Source organism: Hyperolius riggenbachi, chromosome 8, assembly GCF_040937935.1.
Source record: "Hyperolius riggenbachi isolate aHypRig1 chromosome 8, aHypRig1.pri, whole genome shotgun sequence".
Classification (NCBI taxonomy): Eukaryota; Metazoa; Chordata; class Amphibia; order Anura; family Hyperoliidae; genus Hyperolius; species Hyperolius riggenbachi.
Genome location: NC_090653.1, coordinates 134069578 through 134091165, shown reverse-complemented (window position 1 = coordinate 134091165; position 21588 = coordinate 134069578). Strand labels below are relative to the sequence as shown.

At 46.3% G+C, this 21588-nt stretch overlaps 1 protein-coding gene across 3 annotated transcripts in view; it reads right to left on the bottom strand.

The window, feature by feature from the left end:
• The window catches only part of AMMECR1 (AMMECR nuclear protein 1), a 241644-nt gene that overhangs the window by 59826 nt on the left and 160230 nt on the right, over nucleotides 1-21588 (bottom strand). For all 3 annotated transcript variants that reach the window (XM_068251122.1, XM_068251121.1, XM_068251123.1), the window contains one exon: nucleotides 5380-5490. In XM_068251122.1, coding sequence (XP_068107223.1) covers nucleotides 5380-5490 — 111 coding nt within the window. The remainder of the gene's footprint in view (nucleotides 1-5379; nucleotides 5491-21588) is intronic.

Sequence of the window (21588 nt, the reverse complement as noted above, 5' to 3'; positions counted from 1 at the left end):
CCGTTTACTTGCCAAAACACAAGTGTGAACGCGGCCTAAGGGAGAAAGCTGGCACATCCAATATAATTCTTTATTTTGTATAAAACAACCCACGTTTTGGAACCATGTAGGACCCCTTTAACAGGGCAAGGTTAGCTTGTCTGCAAAAATCTGTCTGTCACCAATGAAGAGACTACTACTGGAGATGCTCAGAAGATTCCTCTAAACACTCAGACGTGATGTGCATCAGGCTGGCGGTAGAAGCGGATTCTGCCACCAGCCTGATAGTCATCATGTCTGAGTGTTTAGGGGAGTCTTCTCCCGAGCTTGTATGACAGCTCTCCCGAAATGTATGACAGCTGTTTAAAACTATGCTATGTAATAAACGCTTAGGGAAAAGCCTGCACACAACACTTTTAAAAAAAGGTGATTATATTACTAAACTCACAGCAAGCGGTGATACTTGTAATTAGTTCATATTATAATGACCATCTTCTAACTGTAGCGTGGATCGGGGGGTTGGCCCTAGAGCTGCGCAGCCGCACTCGCAGCCACGGCCAGCTCCGGTGGCCATCTTTGTGCAGGCAGGAGAGCCCGACCCGGGCCGTGCGTTCGGGAGCCGTTCGGGGGGCTATTGAGCGGCAGGGACCCGGCGGAACGGCACGGAGGGCACCGGCGGCGTCCTCCGTGTCTTCGAAAGTGATGCAGGTATCTAAATTTAATAAAAAAAAATTTTTTTTTGTAGATTTGGCCTCGGAAGTCATTTAACCACTTGAGGACCCACCCTTTACCCCCCCTTAAGGACCAGCGCTGTTTGTTTGGATCTGTGCTGGGTGGGCTCTGCAGCCCCCAGCACAGATCCGCGGCCACACAGAGCGATCAGATCGCCCCCCTTTTTTCCCCACTAGGGGGATGATGTGCAGGGGGGGTCTGATCGCTCCTACCTGCAGGCATGTTGCGGGGGGGGCACCTCAAAGCCCCCCTCCGCGGCGACATTCTCCCCCCTCCCTCTCCTACCTGCTCCCCCGGGAGATCTGGGCTGCACAGGACGCTATCCGTCCTGTGCAGCCAGTGACAGGACGTCCCCTGTCACATGGCGGCGATCCCCGGCCGCTGATTGGCCGGGGATCGCCGATCTGCCTTACGGCGCTGCTGCGCAGCAGCGCCGTACAAATGTAAACAAAGCTGATTATTTCCGCTTGTGTTTACATTTAGCCTGCGAGCCGCCATCGGCGGCCCGCAGGCTATTCACGGAGCCCCCCGCCGTGAATTGACAGGAAGCAGCCGCTCGCACGAGCGGCTGCTTCCTGATTAATCAGCCTGCAGCTGGCGACGCAGTACTGCGTCGCTGGTCCTGCAGCTGCCACTTTGCCGACGCACGGTATAAGCGTGCGGTCGGCAAGTGGTTAAAGAGGATCTTAACTACTTAAAGACCGCCCCACGCCAATGGGCGTGGTCGCGGCAGCAGCCCCAGGACCGCCTATCGCCCATTGGCGTCAAGTCCTGGGGCTGCATTTTGCAGGAGATCGCGCACAGGCTGCATGCGCATCTCCTGCTCGGGGGGTGGAGCTCCGCCCCCCTCTCCCGCTCGGGAGACTGTTAGACGGCGTGATCCCAGTCTATATACATGTACAGCGCTGCGATCGGCAGCAACACTGTACTGGGGACAGCCGTGTGACATGGCTGTCCCCTCCTGAGGCTGGGGAGTGATCGGCTTGTCATAGGCTGAAGCCTATGACAGCTGATTGTTAAAATTTAAGTAGGCCTCAGTTATTTGGACTGAGTTTAGGTAAAAGGCTTGGTTAGCAGAGTCTACCTTTAAGCAGAGTTTCTCGCAGAAGAGATGATGCAGGCAGTTACCTGCAGACACCCCCCGAGCAGGAGATGCAGGCAGTTACCAGGAACATGTTCCTGGTGGAAGGCCATAGGTCTAAGCTGCCCCCGACCGTTAGACGACAGAAAGGTAAACATAGCCAATATTTACCAAACATTGCATTCCTTGTAACTAGGTTAGAAAGCAACCGGAATATTAATTAATTAGGTGCGTGTCATGACACCACGAGGAGTCTGAGCCAATTGTAGGTTTGGGGGGATGGCTCAGATGATGTCACATTTAACTCTTCCCTGGTCAGTATTAAACCAGTAGTCTGTTTACGGAGAGGCACTCTTTGCTTCCTGTCACGGCTGGTTTCAACCTTTTACTTATTTATGTCTTGCCACCTTACCTAACTTTATGCTGTATATAGTAGATAGGCCTCCGGGCTATGTAGTATAGATGTAACGTAGCATAGACAAGATAACCTGATTACCATTCACCAGGAATGGAATCAAGAAGCTGCAACGCAACGACTTACTACAGAATAATCTGCTTTGCTAAGATGTAAAGAACTGTACTGTCTTATCTGTTGACTGAATAAACTCCTAAACTGAGGAAGCCTAAGAAGTTCTGTCTCCAATGCTGTTGCTGTAATGTTTGCAGCTCTTGTTAATGAGTTGCTGGTGCCGGAATAAAGGTGTAGTATTGTTGCCAATAGCAGCCAATGCATAGTTTCTTACACTGATCACCCCGATTGACTGGCGAGGGGAGGGAGCAGGGGAGGAAGGAAAAAAAAAAAGCAAAATTAAAAAATAAATATTTATAAAAAATTGGGGGAAATCACTTGTGTGCTGTGCGGCCCTGCAGCTTGGCCTTAAAGCTGCAGTGGCCAATTAACAATAAAAAGGCCTGGTCTTTAGGTCCTCAAGTGGTTAAGCCAGGGAGAGGGGAATAAAAAAAACAGTTTTACACACCTGGGGCTTCTACCAGCCCCCCTGCAGTCGTCCCATGCCCTCGCAGTCACTCATGGATCCTCCATTGCCAGCTAGTTTTGCCGACAAGCTTAGCCTTCTTCCCGTTCCCGTCCGCAATAGCGTCCTACGCAGGACGGTATTGCGGACAGGAATGCGAAGGAGACACGTGGCCAGGCCTGTGCAGGCACAGTGAGCCTGTCGCCCAAAAAACAAACCTAGCTGGCGGCAGGGGACAGGAGGATCCGCGGGCGACTGCGAGGGCCTATAGAAGCCCCAGGTTAGTAAAACTGATTTTTTTTATTCCATGCTTAAGGCTCCCTTTAACCCTGCCTTCAAGTACCACCATATTTTGAAGAAGTCAACGAGGTAGTCAGGCCTCTCTTCCCCGGACAGTTGATGGGCAGTGAAATGCCTCTCAAACTTTCAGAACTGGTAACTGCTCATTTCTGCTTGGCAAGTGCTTGCTGAGCACACAGTTCAACTGTACGTAGAAAAAAAGGCCTTAGGGCCCTTTTCCACTACACAGCTGAATCGCAAATCGCTAGTGATTTTTAAAATCGCTAGGGTTGCTACTTTATCATAGAAATCATGAGAAGTATTTTCCCCTATAGTGATTCAATTTGAAAAATCGCAAATCCCAATCGCTTTCTGGAGCGATTTTCAGAGGGATAATGCAATGCAGATGAAAGTCGCAATCGCTTAACAAAATGAATGAAAAATCGCAATCACAATCGTTGGCATTTGTGATTGCTAGTGGAAAAAGGGCCCTTAGGGCCTTTTTCCACTACACAGCTGAATCGCAAAATCGCAAATCGCTAGAGATTTTTAAATCGCTAGGGTTGCTACTTTATCATAGAAATCATGAGAAGTATTTTCCACTATAGTGATTCGATTTGGAAATCACAATTGCTTTCTGGAGCGATTTTTAGAGAAATAATGCAATGCAAATGAAAAATCGCAATCGCATAACAGAATTAATGAAAGATTGCTAGTGGAAAAGGGCCCTTAATTAGCTCTGCTGAGATACTAATATCCCCACCTGTGAAGGTTTAGGGTGCGTAAACACGCACTACATCCGGCAACGACGGGTCCGTCAGACCCTCCCGCTGGGCAAATGTTCAGCCGACAGTAGTGCGTGTGTACACGCTGTCGGCGGACTGATAAGATTGTTTCTGAACGATCGTTCAGAAACAGCCTTATCAGTCCGCCGACAGTGCATACACACACACTACTGTTGGCTGAACGTCCGCCCAGCGGGAGGGTCTGACGGACCCGTCGGACCCGGCGTCTTCTGGCTGAACAGATGCTTAAGGGGTACATTGGTATAGAAATCGTCCAGGTACAGATGATAGCCATTGTTTAGCAAGCCAACTATCGCCCTGTGTCACGTCTCCCATTCGCATTTAAATACTAGAACGCCATATACATGCTGAACCAAGCCATTACTTATCTGCTTACTCCTTGCTTGATTAGTTCCACTCTGGCTTTCACTCTAACATTTCCACAAAACCAGCCCTTACTAAAGTGGCCAATGATCTAATTGCTAAATGACAGCAACAAAATGGCAGTGACTGTTAGGTGAAGTGTTACCTCCTGGAGTAAAGTGACATCCCATCTCTAACTAGGCAGCACCCCCCTTCCTTCATGGTAGCCAGTGACTGACACTAGGTAGCATCCTACACTTTGGATAGTCAGTGACCCCCCTCACCAGTACAGGCTTCAGCCACAAAATGCAGACCCCTACAGAAGCTATCAGTATATACACAGCCTATACACTAACACTATACACACACAATCCTGTATACATTACACTATATATACCCACACTCCCATCTACACCTATTTATACACACAAAGGGATGTTGGGAAGGGCTCAGAGGGGTTATGGGGTAAATGAATGATTTTTTTTTTCCCCCACTGTGAAACAGATTACGACAGCTCTCTCGGTCACAAGATCACTACAGAGAGAGAATGGTCGAGAAAGCAACTTTGTCACTTTCTGCGTAGTGATCACTGTGATTGACCCATAGTGATCACATGGTAAGGAGCCAATGATATACTGACACATGACAGTTAAATCAGTGGCTGTGCATGCATTCGACAGTCTCAGGACCGCAGAGGTCCAGTGGTGTAAATCCTATGCCGCATCAGAGATAAGGAGCCACAACTGTGTCATAGGATTTACTTGCCGCAGTCCCGAGGCAGGGCTCTTTTATACAAATGGATGACAGTGGTAGAATTAACTGCTTGTCAGCTGCCCTCCTGTTATTTTGCTGGGGCCTTGCAGCACTAGCGGTGGTCATGGTCTCAGACATGCCACAGATTTTTACAATAACTGCACCACATGTGGTAACAAAAAGCCTCCATTTAGTTGCATTATTTTGCAACTGGAAGGATCTTACTCCCAGCAACTGTTTGGCAAAACCGCATAATCTTGCTGTTCATGTGAAAAAGGCCTTCTATGGTAATAGAGCCTGCTACTGGCTCAAGCTCTCTATACATACATAAATCATTTATAAAGTTTCACCAAAAAATAAAATAAAAAAAAATCATTGACAGTGTTTACACATAGAGAGAGAGAGAGAAAAAAAAAGAAGGTGGTGGTGTTACCTGGTAAGTGTGTACTCCCTGAGACCAGAATGCAGGTTCATGGCAGAAAAGGTTCCTATACATCCACGCAACCTTTTGTCCCGTCCTATCTTCCACGTTACAAACAGTGGGCTTGTAGGGAAAAGCAGACATGTATAAGAACATATACATAGAATGTCATATATGCAGTTCAATTAACATGAATTACTATAAACCGTTACATCAGCGCTGCGTAATATGTTGGCGCATTATAAATACAAGAGGGAGGAAGAGGGAGGGAGAGAGGAGTTCGGCCATATCCACCCTGGCGTTCTATTAGAACGGCCAGGGCGGCGGCGCAGCACATATTTTTAAATTTTTAAATCATGTAGCTAGCCTAGCGCCCCTTCCACCCCTTCCGATCGCCTCCGGCGATCAGAGCAAACAGGAAATCCCGTTCAGAACGGGATTTCCTGTTTGGCTTCCCCCGTCGCCTGGCGACGATCGGGATGACGTCATGGCGTCTGAGGGAGTCCCGATCCACCCCTTAGCGCTGCCTGGCACTGATAGGCCAGGCTGCGCACGGGGTCTCGGGGGGGGGGGGGCTGTTACGCGGCGGGTAGCGGCGCATCGGCGGCGATCGGTATAAACACGCAGCTAGCAAAGTGCTAGCTGCGTGTTTTAAAATAAAAAATATATGAAAATTGGCCCACCAGGGCCAGAGCAATCCAGCGCGGCGGTCATGGACGAGCTGAGCTCGTCCATACCGCTAAGCTGATTAAAACACTTTTTACTGTAAAGCATACATATCAAACTCTGGCCCATGAGCCAACTGTCATGATCGCTGCTGCAGCAGGTATTGCTGGAAGTAGTAGTGCTGCAGCTCAGGCAGTTCTGATCTCTTTCCATGCAAGCTGCATAGCTTTGTCTGCCGTTCCCTGCTGTCAGCTTGTGACTGATTATCATTCACCTGTGTGGGAATCTGCATGTCTGCTCCCATTGGATGACCTCAGTATAAAGATCTGCTTCCTGCAGGACTCCTCGGGTTTTCATAGCTTCAGTTTAAGCCTGTCTTGCTGTCGCTTCAGCCCCCGATCGTGTTTCTTGTTCTAAAGATACTTTGCTGGTTTTGTATCATATATTGGTTCATTGCCCATATATATGCATACCAGCACGTTTATTATTTTCCTTGTATTCGTGTTACGTTGATACATCAGTGACGCTGATATATACGTACACGAACTGTTTATATCCTGTGTTCAGTTACTCAGTTCCAGCACGTTTTGGTGGTTGCGCGTATCGTGATCACCCGTGCTGAGCTAGTTATCCTGTTCCTGGTCCTGTTTGTGGATTGCTTTCATCTCTGCGAGGAGATAACGAATCCTCCTGAATCCTGTCCTGTTACCGTTTGTGGATTGCGTTCATCTCTGCGAAGAGATAGCGAATCCTTCTGAGTCCTGTTCCCTGTATCGTTCCAGTCCTAAGTCAGTGTTCCTGCTTATGTCATATATCGGTTCATTGCCGATATATACATATGTTAGTCAGACGTTACAAATAGTTTCATTGATAGCTGTAATTGTAATACGCTAGGAAATCATACTTATTGTATATTTATCTGTGTTACGTTCATCTATCTTGATCCTGCTATTTCCTGACTATCCTGTCCTGTCTTTGTGAGGCACGCCATCGCCGCAACGCATTGGCTGCCTCATTCCAGTCTGTCTTGTTGTGGACGCTTGCTGTCACTAAGTAGCGGCTAGCTAGCAAGCGTTCATTCTGTCTACCTGTCCTGATCTCCTCAGTTCTGGTTTATGCGCTCAGCGCTACTTTGCGCTGAGACGTTATAGCGAAAGCATTGTTTGTGGCTGTCGGATCTGCACCGGCTCTGTGCGCCACAATCTCCTTTTGGAGTCAGTCCTCCCCTCCACTATACTAGGAATAGCCTGTTTCCTTGTGCTAGTGTGTGTACCTCCTCCACGTCAGCTCATGCGTTGCATGCTGACTGTGGAGAATACACCACCAAGCCTTACACATCAGATTTGGCCCTCGGGTGTTTTCCCCAATTTGCATTATGTTTGGCCCACTCGATCACCAGAGAAGCTCTATTGGAGGGTAAGCCCTAGCTCGCCATAAGGGGAGGGGGACAGCACTAGATACCAGGTAACTGTTTAGGAAAGGGAAGGTGGCCACTAGACACCAGAGAACTGTATAGGGGAAGGAGGGGGCCGCTACACACCAGGAAACTGTATAGGGGAGGGAGGACTACTAAACACCAGGGAACTGAATAGGGGATGGAGAGGGGCTATTAGACACCAGGGAACTTTATAAGGGAGAGGTGTGGACTGGACACTAGACACTGAGGTCGGCCGCCGACTTGATCCCAGAGCTTCGAATGAAATGAATGCATTTTAGCTGTGTGTATTTCACTAGCTGGCAACAGCACAGTCTAAAGCAGCATTCCTTTTTCATACAGACAGCACATCCAAGTACATAATGTTTCTGCAGGCATTGTGACAATGGCACAGTGATCACATTATGAAGAGTGTAAAATATGTCACCATGAAAATCCATTTAACTGCATCACAAGCGTATGCAGACTGGCAGAAAATGTGCACAGAATAGGCAGACAAACCATAATGGGGCTTAATGGATGACATGGAACAAAATGAACACCGACAGGTTTCTAGTGCGTTTACTTGCTATGCAAATTCTAAATTATGCAGGAAGCAGAATAACTACATTAGCAGTTCAGTTTATTATTAAAAAAATAAAGCGCAGGAAATGGTTACAAGACTAGCACACAAGATCTTTTACCACTGGCGGCCACCAATTACAGCAAAACCCCAGAAAAATAGATGAAGTGAAATGGCAGGTTTGTGGAGAAAATACAATCAATCCTTCAGTTCAATGCTAAACATTATAAATACTGTTATCTAGTGATGATGTCAGAATGTAGGCGCTGGCCTATCAGTAACCAAATATCTCAGTTTCCTGTACAGGATGTCTTTTTTAAAATGTAGGCAATCTTCCACAATGAAAATATGGAATGCCTATTTACATGCTCACATGCATTAAGAAGGAAAATAATTAGTATGCACATAATTATCAGTTAAGGTGGTAATATGCTACATACAGTAGTAGCCAGAGTTCCTATTCTGATCACACTAATTTATCAGACAAAGAAGACTATTTCCCAACTTTTAGAGCCAGGAAAAAAGGGACAATAAGACATCCCTACAACACCTTTAGGGCTCTTTCACATCAGAGCTTGCGTTGGAGAACGCTCAAAGCATAAGTTTTGTTGTATGCGTTTTGAAATGCGTTGCACTGCAGTGAGTGTGCGTTTTTAATGCGTTTTCAATGCGTTACAGCACATAGGAAAACGCAGGTATTTTTTCTTTTAGTTTTCAACTTTCTACATTGTTCCTCTGTTGCATTCTGGGACTGATTGCCTGCGTTAACGGATTAAAAACGCGCATAGTGTGCGTTTTACATCGACTAACATTGTAACGCATAAAGCTAGCGTCGGCCGAAAAACTGCGCCTGGGTGCACTGTAACGCAACGCACAAAAAGGCTGCATTATATATGTGAAAGGTAAAATGAAAGTCTATGTACTTTCATTGTACCTTGGGTAACGCAAACTTTATCCGTTGCGTAGAAACGCAGAAAATCTGCCCTAATGTGAAAGAGCCCTTAGCCCTACCCCAAATTTACATGCCGCATGGCTTTCCCTTCCTTTATACCAGTGTTTCTTAATCTTTTGTGGGTGAGGGCACCCCTGACACCACTGACTTTTTTTAGTGCACCTCTACTACCCAAATGCTGTTATGACCCTTATAAGGAAGCACAAACCCCTCTTCCCCAAATAGGTAGTGATGCTTATTAGGTAGCATTCCCCCCTGCAAGTAATCAATGACCCCTTCTTTAAACCCCCATCCCCAAGTACCCAGTGACCCTCATTAGGCAGCATTACCCTTCCAGGTACACCAGAAAGAATACTGAGCAGGTGCCACAACCAGGAAGGGACAGCGTGGCACCATTAGTGAGTGTTCGCATAGGCACCAGGGTTTCAGAACCCTGGCACCTAGTTTGAGAACCTCTACCTTACACAGGTTTCCTGGAGTCTAGTGACCCCCACTCCCCTATACAGTTCCCTGGTGCCTTGCGATTCCCCCTCCTTAGGCCCCATTTACACTTAATCAGTTGCGCTCTGGTATAACTGAAAGCACAACTGATTTTCCAAGTAATGTCCATTTTTCCCAACAACTCAGTTCACACTACACACTATTTAACTGAAAGATTTTTCATAGTGCACTGCTATGGAGAAGAAGAAAAAAACACATACCAACTGATTAAATGTAAATGGGGCCTTACCCCATTAAGCACAATTCCTGGTGTCTAGTGCTCCTCCCCCTCACACAGTGATCCCTGGCGCCTAGTGGCCCCTTTCCCTCCCCAACTGTGCGTACCACGGTGTCTCCCCTAGTGCACACTGAAACTTTGTAGTACCTTAAAATATAAAAATAACCTCCTGGAGACCCCATTTTAGTGTCAGCCTTAAATATAGAAGTAATGCTTATCAGTAGAATTAGCTCTAAAAATGGTACATTGTGTGACCAGTGTACTCCCCAGGCTCTTTTAGGCAGGTGTTCCACCCGGGTAATTTTTGTGAGCACCCCATCACAAGCCCCCTAGTGGCTGGACCGCACAATGCCTTCCAATCGGTTTCAGCACACAGAACAAGCAATCTGTGGTCGCAATCGGTGCGCAGAAACCACTGGGATTTTGGCAGCAGACCGACTAGAAGGGAGCTTCCTTTGGAACCCACTGACTGGCTGATTCTAGACCTGCAAATAAAACCGTTAAACACCCTCTATTTTATCTAGCTATCCACAATAGTTGCGACTCTTCAGAAGCCAGGGTTCAGTTTTGTGTTGCTGAATAGGTGTAGCCGAACAAATAAATGACCTTAGCATCGATTATAAAAGCAAAATAAATAATATATACAGAAAATTGTTAAAATCAACAATTATAGAGACAAATAATAGCACAGTATGGAAAATAAAAATAAGGCAAGGAAATACTTAAATTCATGGAAATATGTCCTTTCTGGGAAAAGAAATGCAAAGGCCTTGCTTTCAGAATCATAGGCCTTTAGGCATATTTTGTAATCCAAGCAGATGTTACAGTTCCAAGATGGCTGCTGGGTGGTCCTCTGCCCAGCAGCAGGTCTAGTTGTAATCCAGATGATGTTAAGATGGAGGACTTAAGTCCGCCTTCTGGCAATGTGCTTTTGATTAAGCTGGTTTGGGGGTGTGGCAACGCCTGCCCCCTCTGAATTACCCACCAATGACAGCCCACCTCCGCCTAGGGGAATTTTGAGCTTAAATTGTAAAACACTAACTTATAAACGAGAAATGTCATATTTAGGCGGGCAGGATTCATAATTGTCAGAAAATACTGATTAATATGACATCTTGCATGAGTGCGTTAGGCTGTCCTGTCCCAGAAAAGGGTCGTACACCAATAACCGGACGAGTTATTGTTATGAATTTTATATCAGCACATTGGGCAGATTTTAACGAAAAAAAGACTATATGAATTTCATAGCCGTGCTCTACACGGTTTTACTTTGACAGAAATAAACCACATGCATTTAAATCTGTTCCCCAGCGGTGCCACCGTGTCTGAGTTCTTCAGTGGACCCCTGTGGAGCTAGCTTCCTTTGGCTTCCCCTGGATGAAAGTCACCTTTTGGTGTGTTAATTATCATCTAAGTGTGACCAGCCAGAACAACCTTTGAGTTTTACACCAGGATTCCAGCTGGGGTTTCACACCTCTGGCTAACTAACAATTCACAGGCAAAAGGCTTCATGAACAGACTTCCTCTAGCAGCTATGAAAGCTAGATTTCCAAAAGAAGACCCCCCTAAACATTCAATGTTGATCTGGCAACGCAACGACAATCGGTTCAGGCAACCGATTGCAATTGCTCTTCCGTGACACACACCGGCTGTAATCGGCTCTCATTCTCCTCCTATGCTGTAAGCAAAGTTGTGCCAGCCCTGCATTCCCTCGTTGGGCCCCACCCCACTACTTTTTCATGCCACCCGGCTGGAAAAATATCTGGGCAGAACACTGTGTGATCATGGAATTTTTATTTTAAATATGAGCACAGGATAGTTGACAGTGTTCTCCCCAGGCTCTTTTAGCCTCACTGCTCAAAGCTTGTTCAGGCTGATGTGTACTACCAAGGACTTTGGATGGACTTTGGCATTTATAGGATTTTAGCCTACATACTACTCCACAGGCAGCAAAGTGGACCATGGAAATACTGTTACATGTGAATGTAACATGTTGGTTGTCCTAAGTCAGCAATTATTCAACATTCCTCTTTGCTAACTAATTTATATGAGCTCTTTTTCAATTACTGGAGACTATTTATAGCAAACGCTGTACAGTTATAAAAGCCAATTTCCTGGCATTAAAGCTTCAAAGAACAAAAGTGCATTAACTGCACCGATCTACAAACCCAGCATGTAAATATTTCACCTGTGTCATTTACTACATCTACCACAAGAGACTATAAAATCAGAGTTAGAACCTCATGCCTGGCTCTTAAATTAGCGCACCAACAGAAAGTCTACAAAAATAAGGTTGTGGAAATTTATTTTTATTTTTTGAATCCCCTCCCTGAACCTTCCCTTTAAGGCTCGTACACACATCTGACTGAAGCCAGCGACTGGTCCGTCGGCACCTCCTGCCTGGCGGATCGTTCAGAAACAGCCTTATCAGTCCACCGACAGACTGTACACACGCTGTACTGTCTGCTGAAAACCCGCCCAGCGGGAGGTGCCGACAGACCCGTCGTTGGATTCAGTCAAACGTGTGTACGAGCCTTTATACTATATAAATGTGGAAAGACTGGTGATTGACTGTACCTGTAGACTGCATTGTATATGGCCAGCATTAGAATTTGTTGGTGAGGGGGTTCTTTGAAGGATCAATCATGAGGTGTTTGAGAGGAGACTGCAAGAAAGCAACAACCATGACGTTTGCTGATGGTAGGTACACACCATACAATTTTGTGCTAGATATCCGATCATTTTCCTGGTTGATTTCTCATAGAAGTTAATGGAAATTGATAAGAAAAGAGAATCTAGCAGAAAATCGAGCAAACGTAAAACCGACCGAAAAACTGCATCATGTGTACCTAGAATTATGCAGTATTCATACTGCACTGGGCAGTATAATGCTGGGAATACACGGTATGTTTTTTGCCGCTCGATTGAGCCATTTAGATGGCTCGATAGATAATTTTCGACATGTCCGATCGATTCCGTGCTCAAAAATGCATAGGAGACAATGGGAAAATATAAGAAAAACTGAAAGGAAGATAAGAAAATTGCCCGCATAATCGAGCACGAAATCGAGCGGCAAAAACGTACCGTGTATTCCCAGCATAACTACCACCAGCTGCAGTGATGAGATAAGCATGTGATAAGAGTTCAACATAGATTTCGTCTAATTGTGCTAAATAGTAGAACAGGTAAAAAAAACAAGACAAACGAAAGCAAAAAAAAACAAAAAAAACAAGTAATCGTAAACATGATCTACACTAATTCAATAGTGTGTGGGTGGCTTACCAGTGTTGCTTCACACTGTCTAAAAAGGGCCATACACAAGCTAACTGAGGTGGCAAATAATGACAGCTGCTGCATATAATCCAGTGTACGTACAGCAGTCACCGACCACCGCCCAGCAAGCAATCCACAGAGCAGATCAAGTCGGCTAAGCGACAGGTCTACAGCTTTATTCTCGCCTGGTGACATCACATCTGTGCAGCTCCATTTCCCGCAATGCAACACATTGTTAGCCGGCAGGCTAATTATGAGTCTGCACAGCCTGTGCCCAGTGACTGCCTCACGATCCCAGTCAGGCACGTTCATAGATATAGCTCTTAACACTATGCAAAATCATCAGCAAAATATGGATTGGGAGGGATGCAAAAGCTTCATTTTTCAATAGACTGTTGCTTTCACACAACCTGTAAACCCTGATCAGCTGGGTGTAAAGCAGCATAGAAGCCTCACAAGCCCAGATACAAGTAACCCGCCTCCTTCCTCACCTCTGGTAACATATCCCCATCCATTCACATTGCTGCAGCTGCACTATTCGGATTTATTTTTCTCTCCCAGTGTGTAAAGAGATACATGCAAGCATGATCAGACTGTCCTTGGGGCATTCTCTGTGTAACCACTTTATAAATAGGAGAGCTCAGCTTGAAAAAGTGACTCCAGCTTGTGCTATGGAGACCAGGCAGAGGCCAGCAGTGCAGGAGTAGCAGAGTCTACAGTGGCACTGTCCAGGAGTAATTCATAAACGTATGATATGGAACAATAGAGGAAAATGTGTTAACATGCCATTTAAGACTGGAACCTGAGATGAAAACCATCTCAGGTTCCATACTTACCTGGGGCTTCATCAAGCCCCCTTGAGCCCGCTCAGTCCCTTACAGTCTTCCCCAGGTGGCTCCTGTCATCCGCAATACTGCCCGAAAGCCTGGCTGAGTTGTGCATGCACAGCCTGTTACGCTCCTGCAGCTGGGAGCGTACGGCACAGGCGCAGAACGCTCCCAAGGACAGGAGTGTGTCTGGCCAGGCATGTGCGACAAAGTGCGACTTGGCCAGGCTTTCGGGCAGTACTGCAAGTGACAGGAGCTGACCAAGGAGATGGCGAGGGACTGAGCGGCCTCAAGGGGGGTTAAGGAAGCCCCAGGTAAGTATGGAACCTGAGACAGCTTTCATCTCAGGTACACTTTAATTGCCAAGTCTAGCTACCAGGTTATATAGCCCTATTCTACATTATGCCATAATACAAGAGTGTTTTCAGGTAAGTCTGGTAAGGATTAAAGAAACTACAGGATGTATACACAAATCCTGTAGTTACCAGATTACATTTGCACGCCCTAAAAAAAGGTTACATATGTGGAGTTACATTCTTCCTGTCACATTTTACATTGGCGAGTAATAAATCATGAGCCAACCATATGGGAAAAACTGGCAGCTTCCTGCTAATCTTTGCCAGCGCAATCTCGGCTGCATACACCAGCTACCCAATAAAAGCCTAGACTCCCTTAGCCTGCATACCTTATGAGGTTTTAAGAAGCCTGACGGAGCAGCTCTTACAAATATTTAAATTTTCACACAAGTGAAGTCAAAGATCAGTCTTACTTCTCAACCATTAGAGAATTATCATACGGTTAACTATAAAAGTGCTATAACTCTGGTCAAACAGGAAATCTCATTTAAAAACCATCACTATGGCCTAGTGCACACCGGAGCGTTTCCGCTGCTGTTTGCGATCTGCTTGCGGGTGCGGATCCGCTAGGGTAATGTATTTCAATGGGCTGGTGCACACCAGAGCGGGAGGCGTTTTGCAGAAACGCATACTCCCGGGCTGCTGCAGATTTTGGATTGCGGATGCGTTTCTGCCTCAATGTTAAGTATAGGAAAAACGCAAACCGCTCTGAAAAACGGCACTTCAGAGCGGTTTGCCAGGCGTTTTTTGTTACAGTAGCTGTTCAGTAACAGCTTTACTGTAACAATACATGAAATCTACTATACCAAAACCGCTACACAAAACCGCAAAACGCTAGCTGAAACGCTGCAGAAAAATAAGAAAAAGCGTTTCAAAATCTGCTAGCATTTTGCGGATCTGCTAGCGGTTTTTGGTGTGCACCAGGCCTAAGTGCAGAAGGCTTTCGCATACAATTATTTTGTTCGATGCTGCCAACACAGACTAAACCTTTTAAACATCCAGCTGCCACCATAATACAACTTAAGATCAACACTGTGGAGCAAAATAAAGGATACAGGTGGTGTTGCAGGAAGCCTACAACTGCTTGCGATGCACCCCTGCCCGCCACGCGGAAGGGGGGGGGGGGGCCTGCATGACCAGTTACCGTTGTACAGCAGAGAGGACTGGGGATCACTGAACAGACATTGGGCCTTTGCCCACACTGATCATTAATAGTTCATACAGTGAGGAAAAAAATGCAGCTGCTAAACACTTCCAAACTACCAACATCTCCAAAAATCGGCAAACATCTCCAGAGGGGATATCAGAGATTCAGCAAACTTGAACTGGGTTACTTATTAAAGGACTCCAAAAGATATGGCTAAGGCTCAACACCTCACACCATGCAATCTTGGTTGTTCAATCGTACCACTTTCATGTAGTATAAAGCCTCATCTACACACGTAGATGACGCTCCAATGTGCATTATCAATCGAGCCGCTGATGCGGCTCGATTGATAAGATCCGACAGGACCCAGAGCCTTCCCTCTCCATCCCCTGGGTTCCAATCACGTGTAATAGGTGATCAAACTACCCGGAACAGGTTAATATAAAAGCCCCCTGCGCCGCTCTGGATAGCCTGCTAGGCTGGGGAAAGCACACGCCCCTGGCGGCAAGGGAAAAAAATAAATAAAATAACCGCCCCTGCAGTGCACATATAGATTTGCTATATGTGGCTGCTAAAGGGATAAAGTGAATGGGAACCGCATTTTTAAAAAAATGAAGCAAATACTTACCCAAGGAGAGGGAAGGCTCTGGGTTGTATAGAGCCTTCAGTCTCCTCTCTTGGTGCTCTCTATCCTGTGCTGGCTCCCCCCCCTTTTCAATCCCCCGCCGAAAGGGTATTTGGAAGCCTTCGGGAGCAGTGTCCTCCCGAAGACGTGCGGCTCCATACTGCACATGCGTGAGCGAGAGAGAGTGCTTGCACAGGCGCAGTACAGGGCCGCCCTTCTTCAGGAGCACTCGGGCTCTCTGGAGACTTGAAGCCTCCTTCGGCCGGGTAAAGCAGTATTTGACTAATTTAGTTAAATACTGCTACCGGGTGAGCTAGCACTGGAACGAGGGGACCAGGAGAGGAGCGGGAAGGCTCTTATAGGACCCAGAGCCTTCCCGCTCCTTGGGTAAGTATCTGTCCCCTTTTTATAAATGCGGTTCCCATTCACTTTAAATACCTATTTAAAGTTGCGCTGGGTTTAACTGGTGTCTCATATTTTCAAATTTCAAACTGTTCTAATATGGCCGTGCCTTAAGAATCCAGATGCAGCCGTATCCCCACTAATATATTATATATATATATATATATATATATATATATATATATATATATATATATATATATATATATATATATATATATATATATATATATATATATATATATATATATTTTATTTCCTTTTTATTCTTTACTATCTGGAGCAGAGAAACATATATACAGAAAAATATATATGCAACAAATGTGTGGACTGCCATTCAAGCGGGACAAGACACACTAGGACCCAGGAGACAATATGCTTGAAATATGGGAGGGGGCAGCAGTATATATCAGCCTTGATGTGGCCGTCTACTTCATAACTGACTTTGACAAAGGCAGCCGCAGACTGCCGAAACGCGTTAGTCTTAACCTTTCCTCTGCATCATCCTACATTGCACTAGCGAGGACTTTTTGCAGCAAGCACTATAGACCCAATCTGTCTATTACCCTTGCTAACCGCAAATCAGCGGCAACCTAGCAATACAGGACGCGAGGAGGCAGGTGACGTCACCGGAAATAGACCAGCCATCACCCGGAACTACTGCACCCGATCATTACGGAAGATCGTGGACACAACACGGAGTCGTACAGTGTTATCGAGCCACCGGCTGGAGCTCGGATACACTAATTGGACCCCCGCAACTCTTTTAGCAGCCCCTGCCTGAGTACGTGAGTACGTGAGTACTACTGTTAACAGCACAACTGGAAATCACTGCTGCCGTTCTGAGGAAGGAGGTGAGCTCACCTATGAACTTTATGAATCACACGTAACCTATATGCTGATTACAGCTCTGATGCTCGGTATCTAAAAACGTATATTTACATTGGAAGATTGACTTTGGTAATAGGTCCAAGGGAGCTGACCCTCCGCAAGACCTTACTGTGACTCACATTGGGACATATTAACACCCCTTTTTTTTCAGAGGAAGTTCATTCTACAAAATATTGAGGATCTATTTTTTATATTTTTTACATATTTTTATTGGTACCTTTTTTTGGCAATTTGTGCACATTGGAGGGTCTGTGGCTGACTGCCAGGCTGAATGAATTAACTATACACTATTATTTCTTGACTTGCATGTAATTAATGTAATATATGTATTTTATTGATGAATACATTTTCAGATGTTCTATTGAATAACGGTTGGAACGCAGACTATATTGAGGGAACAATATAAGACACCAGTTAAACCCAGCGCAACTAGTATCTGTTTACCTATTTTATTGATGAATAAATTTTCTGATGTTCTATTGAATAACGGTTGGAACGCAGACTATATTGAGGGAACAATATAAGACACCAGTTAAACCCAGCGCAACTAGTATCTGTTTACCTAATATAATAATTCTGTGTGAGGTGAGTGGGTCCCCACACCTAACTAGTTAGCAGCGGGCAATACAGTTATACTCACCTACCTAAGCGCCCTCCACCTTTCTAGACCTATTTAAAGTTAACCACTTAAGGACCACAGTCTTTGCCCCACCCCCCTCCCCTCCTCTAGTGACCAGGCTTTTTTTTTTACAATTTAGGCCAATGCAGAGCCATACAACTTGGATCTCTTCCCCCCCCCCCCCCTCCTTTTCTTGCCACCAGCAGTTTTCGACTGGTGGCATTCCGATTGCTGGTGCAACATTTTATTTTACTTATAAAAAAAAAATTATAAAATGTTCATTTTTTTATATTTTTATCTTTCCCCCTCCCTCCCGAGATCCAATCAGCGTGATCCCTCTCATAGGCACCAGCCTACAAAAGGGATCACTTTGTGTGCCTCCCTTGGGGACAGCTCAGTGACAGTAGATCGCAGTGCTGCACAAGTGATTACGGACTGCTTTTTTTTTTCTTCCTCAACTGAGCAGGGATGCGCGCACATTGACGCAGGCGATCCCTGCTAATCTCTGCCCACTGCTCTTCACTCTGATTGGCGTTAGGCGGTTCTGGGGCTGCCACCTTCGACGCCTATCGGCGTTATGCCGTCGGGAAGGGGAAAAGTTCCAGGATGATGCAGAGGCTTCTTCTGTCTACCAAAACCGATAAGTTCCTGTGCTGGGACCCGTTTTGCAATATGACAATTTTGAATTTTGCTTGTGGCTGTGCTCCCCTTAGTGTATGAACGCACAGCCGACAGTGCCTGCGCAGACACGTCATGCAGGCATGACCACTTGCGGGAGCAAGGCCACGAAAAGAAAGAGGGTGGTGGCCAGAAACGGAGGGGTCCTGTACATTGGGAAACCTCTGGAGCACCCAGACGCGTCTCCTACCGACATAAGTATGACTCTTTCTTAACCTTCAGGTTAAAAAAAAAAAAAGCATACATGCAAAAATCTTAAAATTTACCGTATGTGAACATTAATAAGTAGTAGGTTTCTTCCAGAGTAAAGGAGCCATAAATTACTTTTCTCCTATGTTGCTGTCACTTACAGGAAGGCCTGATTCACACTTGGCATTAAAAACAAAAAATTCATAAGAACATGAGAACGGATCCGTTCCGCTGAGCAGACCACAAGTTTCTCGCATCACCAATATTTCCGGACACTGCAACCCAGCGAGCGGAACTAAAACAGAATTTTAAGCAGGCCATAGGAACTAATGTGAAAACGGAAGTTTACAACACACTGGCTTTAAAGGAGTACTGTAGGGGGGGTGGGGGTGGGAACTTACCTGGGGCTTCTAATGGCAGACATCCTGTACTCGCACAGCCACTCACCGATTCTCCAGGCCCTGCCTGTTTCACTTCTGGAATTTGCAACTTTTAAGTCGGAAAACTCCTACGCAATATATTCCTGGTGTTGTCAGCGGGAGCGAGGGTGCAGGGGTTTTCCGACTTTAAAGTCAGAAATTCCAGAAGTGAACCAGAGCAGCGTTGAGTGGCTGCTCGGGCACAGGACGTCTGTGGGTGTCTGGGGGACCATTAGAAGCCCCAGGTAAGTTCAACTCTTTTTCCCCCCTACAGTAGCCCTTTAATAACGGACCTTTCTAGCCACTTCCGGTCAAGTTTCTATGGTTCAGTGCCATATTAGATTGTCCATGTGCACTGCTACAGGATGGGGATTTATCCCAGTTCAATCTGGATTATTTTGTAGGAATGGCAGAAATCAGGCAATACACTATTGAGGACCCAATTGTCAAAATCCAGGCTTACCCTGCCCTTTGGGATAAGGGGCACTCTGACCACAGCAGGAAGTTGTGGGAGGACATAGACAAACTGTATGCAGGAGGGATTCGATCTACTGACAGACACTGAAGCAGAAAACAGCTCAAGATATGTTTTCAATTTAAATGAGGGCAGAAGGTGTTGCATCTGTATTTAGTTGTACTTTTTTTGATGGTGGGTGGGGGTTTCATAGGTAGTCTGTATCACGCAGGCCTTGTGTCTGGTCCGCAGGTGCATGGCCATATAGGTCTGCAGCTCACACAGGCATGCTCTGTGTACCCATGTCCAATCTATGCGTCTGGTCCGCCAGCGCATGTAGGGTTGCAACAGTATGAAATTCCACGGTATGATAACCGTCAAAAAAAAAAAATACCACGGTATGACGATATTATACAATTATTTGGACCCGGGCCGCGCCCCCCCCCCCTGTAGCCAGTAATAGGTGGCCGCAGCATAGGTAGCCAGGGATAGGTGTAGCTAGTAGTAGGTGGCCGCAGCATAGGTAGCCAGGCATAGGTGTAGCCAGTAATAGGTGACCGCAGTATAGGTAGCCAGCGATAGGTGGCCGCAGTATAGGTAGTCAGTGATAGGTGTAGTCAAGTAGTGGGTGCTCGCAGCATAGGTAGCCAGGGACAGGTGTAGCCAGTAGTAGGTGCTCGCAACATAGGTAGCCAGGGACAAGTGTTGCCAGTAGTAGGTGCTCGCAGCATAGGTAGCCAGTGACTGGTATAGCCAGTAGTAGGTGCTTGCAGCATAGGTAGCCAGGGACAGGGTGTAGTCAGTAGTAGGTGCTCGCAGCATAGGTAGCCAGGGACAGGGTGTAGTCAGTAGTAGGTGCTCGCAGCATAGGTAGCCAGGGACAGGGTGTAGTCAGTAGGTGATCGCAGCATAGGTAGCCAGGGACAGGGTGTAGTCAGTAGTAGGTGCTCGCAGCATAGGTAGCCAGAGATAGGTGTAGTCAGTAGAAGGTGCTCGCAGCATAGGTAGCCAGGGACAGGGTGTAGTCAGTAGGTGCTTCCAGCATAGGTAGCCAGGGACAGGGTGTAGTCAGTAGTAGGTGCTCGCAGCATAGGTAGCCAGAGATAGGTGTAGTCAGAAACAGGTGGCTGCAGCACAGAGAGCCGGGGGGGAGGGAGAGGGGACGCAGCAGCAGGGATAAATACTCACATGCCGGCAGCCAGGTCCTTCACCGATGTACGGGCTTTCATTGTATTTCATGTTCTTGCATCATCTTGTAATAGCACCCAGGGGGCACTGTTTCAAGGAAATATGATGCAAGTACAATGAAACCCGGGTACATCGTGAAGGACGGAGCTGGCTTCTCGCAAGTGAGTATTTGTATCCCCGCCGCTGTTCGTGCGCTCGCCGCTGCGTCGCATCCCCGCTGCTACATCGCCCTGCCCTCCCGGTGGCCCCGCCCTCTAAAACCGGTAAACCGTGATTGTGCACGGTATGGTTACCGTGCACAATCAAACCGCGATATTTAGTAATACCGGTATATCGCGGCAACCCTAAGCGCATGGTCATATGCCTGAGGCCCAGACATGCAAGCTCTGTGTACCCACAACCGACAGCACGCTCAGTCAATAAAACAATTAAGAACCAAAAATAATTTATTTTAAAAACAAAACATAACAGGTCAATGAACAAAAGAAACAAAGAACAACAGTTAAGATGGTCCAGCAAATGACGTGAAATAGTATGCCAAATTGTCCGATTTCTAAGGCAGACTATTCTGGATCTTGTGGCATACCTCCGCATTGGCCGAAGTGGAAGTACATCTGGAAGGTCGGGAATGTCCCCTTCTACCTGGCGCACAAAATTGTGGAGGATGCATGCTGCTTTGACAACGTGGACAGCGTTGTCAGGCTTCAGTAGCAGCAGTGCGTAAACATCCTCCATTTGCTCGCCAGGACTACAAATATACATTCCACCATTTGACGAGCCCAGCTGAGACACGCATTGAAAACGTTCTGCTTGTGGTTGA